This window comes from Belonocnema kinseyi, chromosome 8, assembly GCF_010883055.1.
Source record: "Belonocnema kinseyi isolate 2016_QV_RU_SX_M_011 chromosome 8, B_treatae_v1, whole genome shotgun sequence".
NCBI lineage: Eukaryota > Metazoa > Arthropoda > Insecta > Hymenoptera > Cynipidae > Belonocnema > Belonocnema kinseyi.
This window is the reverse complement of record NC_046664.1, coordinates 92,227,406-92,234,406: the sequence shown is the minus strand read 5'-3', so window position 1 is coordinate 92,234,406 and position 7,001 is coordinate 92,227,406. Positions and strand designations below refer to the sequence as shown.

General features: G+C 31.0%; 2 protein-coding genes across 7 annotated transcripts in view; both read right to left on the bottom strand.

Annotated features, from left to right (window-relative positions):
* The window catches only part of LOC117177818, a 32,625-nt gene extending 30,480 nt beyond the window's left edge, over window positions 1–2,145 (bottom strand). For 4 of the 6 annotated variants that reach the window (XM_033368768.1, XM_033368769.1, XM_033368770.1 and 1 more), the window contains exons 1-3: window positions 1,875–2,145; window positions 1,162–1,327; window positions 483–659 (exon numbers count right to left, since the gene is read on the bottom strand). In XM_033368768.1, coding sequence (XP_033224659.1) covers window positions 483–659; window positions 1,162–1,327; window positions 1,875–2,009 — 478 coding nt within the window. In that variant the 5' untranslated portion in view covers window positions 2,010–2,145. Of the gene's footprint in view, window positions 1–482; window positions 660–1,161; window positions 1,344–1,874 lie in introns of all 6 variants that reach the window. The other 2 variants (XM_033368773.1, XM_033368772.1) reach the window with 2 other exon arrangements.
* Window positions 1–5,070, bottom strand: part of LOC117177817 — a 165,874-nt gene extending 160,804 nt beyond the window's left edge. The window contains exon 1 of the mRNA XM_033368767.1: window positions 4,510–5,070. Coding sequence (XP_033224658.1) covers window positions 4,510–4,554 — 45 coding nt within the window. The 5' untranslated portion in view covers window positions 4,555–5,070. The remainder of the gene's footprint in view (window positions 1–4,509) is intronic.
* Window positions 5,071–7,001: the final 1,931 nt, after the last annotated feature.

Genomic DNA, 7,001 nt, shown 5'->3' with positions numbered 1-7,001 from the left:
CCCCGCGTTACATACTTTTAGGGCTCCTTTGAATTAAATTATTCATTTTTGTTCGATTTAGATTAAAAACTAGCCAATTTTTATTTGTTAAAAAACATGTATTAAATTTTGAACAATTTGAAAACGTTTTAAATTATTAATTCGAAGAGCCTAATTCGAATCCATTTTGTCATTTGAATTGACTTTCATTTTCGTTCGAGAAAAGTACTCTTTTGTTCAATTTATATTGTCACGAGTAACAAGAGGTAAGGGACAAAGTTTTAAAAAATCGTTGAGAAGAACATTCATCTTTTGTGAGTTTTACCTGAAATGGCAACTAATTCTAAGCCAAAGGACCGATTTTTTAACCATTTATTTTTAATTCTTGAACCATTCTTTATGTTATTTGTTTTTAAGTAAATATAATCTCATATAACAGACTTGAGAAACATATTTGACGCCATTAATCCTTTTTCGTAAGCAATATCATAAAGAATGGGTACTTGTCTCCAGACGAGGGTTGGAAGATGAAGTAGATGGAAAAGTAGTTTCGATATCGAGGGAAAATGAAACCGACTGACATTCAGGAAACCCTAGACCACATGATTTCGCCAGAGGATTATCTGTAGTCTCGAATTGAACCCCATTTTCATTGGCCGCCTCCTCCTGCGCAGAAGATTCTAAAAAAATTCAAATTTCAGGGAATTCTGGAAAATAGATTGCTTCAACATGAGCTACATGTCTAGCCAAGTCGAAAGAATTTCGCCGCCAAGGACAAGGTATTTCGGACTGGCGTATCGTGCCACTTTCATCGATAAATTAAAATAAATCGTAACGGTAAGTCGAAGCGCACGAACACCGGGCATTACCTTGCGCTAAATCTTGCCCCTAATCAAAAGTCTAGCCTATAATCTTAATATTCATAAATTGGACAAAAACTCCACGTCCTTCTTCAATCATTAAATTCAGGAATTAAATTGTGAAGGCCTATTTAAACATGAAGAGGTATCTCTTCTATTTAAACGCAACTTTTAAACTCTCTTACCATATACCACAACTTTGAAGATTTTTTCAAAATCACAGTTAAAAAAATAAGAATGTTTTTATTCGGCCCTAACACTGATTAAATTGACGAATAAAAGGATTTAACAGTTAAATTTATATATGAATTATGTGAAATACCGGGTAATATGCGCTCCAAAATTTCGCCTGTGATATCCGGAATAATCCAAGAAGATTCCGCCATTGTAAAAACAGTCGCCTCTTCCTTGGACTTTATCTTCTTGGAATCTCTCCATTTCATCAAAGATCTTAGACGCTTGCCAACATTGGGAAGTTTGGATTTTATCTGTTTGTTATGATAGCTGAAGAAAGGTTAGTTTGAACTGAAAATACAATTTCCCCCTTTTTCTCTCCCATTTCAGAAAACGATAATTTAATCTCCTAAATGTCTAAAACAAATAAGAATATGAAATAAACAGAAGGAAATATCAAGTATTGCCATTCATAATCTAAAATAAGTTCCCCAACCAATCTATGAAAGTTTCTTATCATGCGTTTCCTTGGCTCATAAAATATCTAATATTTGAACATATGTATTAAGCAGAGAAAAAAATACGAGGCATTCGATATTTGTCTTCAGACTAAATCACTAAATTCCTATGAACTCGTAAATTTTTTACGCGTTTTAATTAAAAATTCTACTATTAGTAATAGCTCTTTTAAAATTCAATAATGCTATTAAATCTAGAGAGCTTAGGCCTAGATGAATAAAACTTCAAACGAATAGCTGAATTTGGACAGGTTGAAGAAGAAACGTAATAGAGGTTCTTATATAAGGTTGCGAAAATAATAGGTGCTTTTAAAAAATAATGTAGTGCCGACAAAAAATGTACCTTTTGTAACTTCGAACTAATATGCTTTTTGTCAGTTTTATCTACCATCCCAATGTTACCGGAGATGACAGTTCGTACGGATGAGGTCTGAGGAAATGTTTTTCTTGATTCTGTCATGGAGACTTGATCACTCATTGGTCACGGTTATTAAAGTGAACTTTTGATCGCAACCGTGAAAAGTTAGAAAAGTTAAAATCGGCTTCAATTTTAATTTTTAACATGTTATTACTCCCCTACCATCTTTACCCAAAACTTTGGAACTGTCGAATAACTGTCAAATTCAAAAAATTCCTTGGCTATCTTCATTTTTTCTACAAAGACGAGCTTCTTGTGAAATTAGCTTATTATCAAATTCTAAATTAAATTTCCCCATTATTAGGAAATCTGAACCAACATATTTTTCATTATGTAATATAATAGAATATTTATATTATAGAGGCAACGGTAGATTTTTATGACTATTTAAAATTTTATTATTCTCTTGACATCATTGAATCTCGTTAGAAACTTTAACCAGAAGTGAAATAAATCCGTCGAAGAAATTGCAGCAAAGCACAACTATTGATGCCTTTACAATAATAAAGCGTTTGCTATACTATACAGAAATCCTGCCAGTTAACTCTAAATAACGGTTCAGCAGTGGCTGAACTTTCCTCCAGCAAAGAACTAAAATCGTCGAACGTGTCTAACGTCACGTTTGACTTATTACTCCAGTACCGATTTACTAACGATTACTCTCGCATTTCTTTTATTACTGTCAACTTCCAAATCAATATTTATGAGTTTGCCTGTTCTAGACTCTGTACAAAAAGGCTTAAAGTTAACAAAGTTAGATTACCACCTTATTTAACTTCAGGCCAAAGAAAAGGCTGAATTCAAACTTGCGAATAAAATTGTCTAAATCAGTACAAACATTCCGAAAGATGAAGATTCATCTCTTATTAAGAAATTTTAAAACTGCTGCGTATTTATGAAATAATTTTAGTCAAATTAGTTGGTAATATCGTTAAATTTCTATAATGGTTAAATTGGAATGTTTTATAAACGTTATAAATTTCATATATTTCTAAAAATATCGAATCTACAGTTTCCATCTTCCTAACTGCCAAAGAAAGCAATCGTTTTCAACCCTTATGTCACCAAAATGGATAAAAAAAGGCTAAAACTTGTTTTAAATTTTTTACCTAATTGAGGCTTAAATTTTATACATGTTGATGGTGAATTATTGCAAAAAAAGTTTAATCTCTCTGGTTTCCGGGAAAAAGTTTTTTTTTTTACCCTAATTATAAAAAATCGAAAAAAAAGTGTGAAATATATTCAAAGTTTCTTGCCTAAAATATATGGAAAGTATTTGGTAGACAGCAGTCGTTTTCTTAGTTTAAACTTTAAGGATTGAAAAGAATGATTTCCTGGTAACTAGGCAAATGAAACTTTGTTCGCCATTATTTACCATCAAAATCTATACAACAATCATTTTTCAGATTTTAGGTAAAAAACTTGGAACACATTTCCTCATTTTTTTCGACTTTTGAGATTTAAGGGCTGAAACTTTTTTTGTAACTATTGATTATCAAAATCTATAACATGTATTCCTCATATTTTAAGTAAGAAACTGTGAATACATTCTAGATTTTTGAGACTCATACTTTATATCAGAAATTTGAATGAAGTTTTTTACGACAAATATTTGGCATCTAACATTACAAAGTTCTTCCTTTAGATTTAAGTTTAGGAAATTGTTTATTTTTCGTATTACGCAAACGCTGGGAACTTCTTTTCGATAAATCTAGATTTTAGGTCTTAAATTTAGAATTTTGTCTTGCTTAAAGCAAAAGTGGGAAAAGTCGAGCGAAAAGCGAGAAATCATAAAAGATGCGAAAATAGGACAAAAAACGCAAAAAAAATAAATTGTGTAATATGCAGCATATTGCATATATATCACTGGGAATGTATAATTTTCAGAAAACAATGCAGAGTTTATCTCATAATCTAATGGCGTATGGCTTTTTCTACAGTATAACGCTCAATATTACTTAAAAAGTAAGCACTGACTAGTGTTACGGAAGTTTTCGTAATGTTGGCACTGAACGAGCTGGAAAAGGGACAATTCCGCAATAGAAGACGGTTCGTATCAAGTATTTCCTTTATCACTAGAATTGATGGACCTAATAATTTTGTAAGAACCTTACATGCTTTTAAAACTGATTAAAAGAACGTAATCAAATAACAAATACTATTCAGAGGTTAACTTAAACACATGATAGTAGTTTCCATTTAAATTAGACTGATTAAATAAAATAATTAAACTCTCCACTGCAAAAGTTGGAACGTGTTCTTTCTTCTTTTAAAAGGATAAAATATTTCAGAAAGAATTAAGACTAATCAAAAATACTTTTCGCCCACATCCTGCTTATGAATCAATGTGATTTTTACCAACTTATAATGATTAAATTTAAGATTCTCTCGACTTCCAAGCCTTGATTCTAAAATATAGAACTATGTCTGTACATTATAAGAGAAACGCAACCTTGAAAGGTCTACAAACTAGACTATGAAGAATAAAGAGAACACGAAGTCACGCAGGGATAACCTGTTCATTAAAAACAGCTAAAATCAATAGAGGGATAGTACTCACCGGATATGCGTAAGGCGTGCAAGGCACGTAAAATTCTCTGCTCATAATATATCAAAGAAAATCCACAACGGCTGCGAAATCCAGCTGATGTTCGTGTGGATATGTCAAAACGCCGGTGGCGCCATCTTGTCTCATCGCGAGGTCGTCAAGCTGTCACGAGGCAGATTTTTGGAACAATCGCGTCCAAATCTGTCAACCTCTTTTTCACTCACGTGAAATAATATTCCACACTTCTTGATAATCCCACGAAACATTAAATTATCTCTGCGAACGTATGCAGGTTGTCAAACGCTCGCTGTCATTTCATCTTGTCAGTCCACTATACACACTCACTCACACACACATTAGTTTGCACTTATTGTTAACGAGATAATCCGAGCTGAAGCAACAATTAATAGTATTCGTTGATAATGGGAGCGTCCGAAATTCAGGATTCCGGAAGCTCTCTTAGATTAGAAATGTTTCGAAAATGTGTAGAGAGATTGTGACATGATTTGTGACTACGCCATTTTAATCGTGCGCCCCATGACTCACTCACTAACAACTGTCTCACTGAAGACTGGCCAATCGCCAATAATGCCGACTGCCTAGTGCCTGCAAGTTGTTGGAGGAAAATAGACGTGCTTGGCGACATGCATGCCATCTAGTGGCTGATGCCAGAACTACTTAAAACATAGCTCTCTTTGTCGGTAAGCAAATTTGGGTAATTCCGAATTTTTGTAAAATACTATTAGGGATTTTCACTTCACTGGCAGTCTTGCGCGCACCACGGAGCGCGCCTAATTATCTTTTTATGAAAAAGAATAAGTGAAAAGCCTATCTTTTCTATTTTATACATATTTAATACACCAAGGGATGAGTTCTGTATCTGAAACTGTGATTAATCTTTTATAATAGGATTTGAACGAATTTTTTATTTTTAGGTAGAAAATGAAATTGAACTATTTTATTCCAAATGAGCTTTTTTTATTAAAGATTAATTTACACCTAATATTGATGAATAGCATTTATTAAGATTTTGTAACTCACGTTGATGATAATCATATTCTTCAAATAATGAATTTTGCATTTTTACACCACAATTTTTATAAATCAATTTAGCAAAATTTTTGAACGCGCATTATAATAATCAATGACCTAAAAGGTTGAAAAACGCGTGTAATATGCTTGTTGCCACTTAGTAAACTCTTCCCTGAAAATCCCCAATATTAGTTCATGCGTTCAATGGCAAACAATTTTTAGTAATAACTGTTTCATTATTCCGATTTATACAAAGTCATTACACTACTTTGTAAGGAATAACGCAATATATGATTACTCTACGAATTTTGATTACAAGAGTAGATAAATCCTTAAAAATTTGGAAAAAATTACATTGTTGAACGTAAATTTCTGCCAATTGTCGAATATCGGGCTTAGTTAAGTCTCCCACTTTCCCCTGGACTTATCGCATTGAAGTTTATGAAAAGCATAAATATTTTGTTTAAAATTAAACTAATAATTATTATATTTCAAATTACATAGAAATTAATGAAATTTTGTATTAAAAATAACACTTTCAACACATAAATATTTGGTAAAGGTGTTATAACTGTTTTACAGAAAAATCGTCTTTTGACTTAAAAGTTTAAGAATTGGGACAAATTTTTTTATTTCCTAACTGGAAATTCTTTATTTCTTTAAAATTTGTCTTTCTAGTTGAAAAACTCATAATTTTCGTTAAAAATTCATCTCTTGGGTTAAGAAAGTTACTACTTTTTTGAAAAAAAATTGTTTCGGTAATAAATTAATTATCTGTGTGAAAAAGTAACTTTGCTACTTTTGGTTTAAATTCGAATCTCTTATAGAAACTTAATCTTTATGATTGAAAATTCGTTTCCTTATTTTTACAATGCATCCTTGGCAGGATCTGCATTCGTTGAAATATGAAATATTACATTTTCTATCGAAAATCCATATTTGCAGGTTAAAAAGTCAACTACTTTGTTAAAAAGTTACAGACTGGTTTGAAAATTCAACTATGATTAAAAATTTTAATTTTTTTTTGAAATTCTTTTCTTTTTGTTTTAAGATATCCACCACTACGATTCATGAAGAATTCTTTTTTTTAAATTCAACTCTTTTTGGTTGAAGATTAATCCTTTTTGTTTGAAAATTTGGCCATTCAGTTTAAAATTTAAATTTTGTATGTTGAAAATTTAACTATTTTGTTACAACTTAAACTATTCAGTTGTTAATGCAAATCTTTCATTAAAAAGCCAAATTTTTAACAAAACCGTTCACACTGAAAATGAAAAAGTTTAATTTTCAGCTCAAAAAATTAACGAATTTGCAACCAAATAGTTACTTTTTCATTCAAAAACATAACATTTTAACAAAACAGTTAAACTTTTAAATAAGTAATAAATTTTCAACCAAAAACTAAAAAATATGATTATTTTAAAACAACAATAGCTGAATTTAATCAAAAAATGCATTTCAAGAAAATTTTT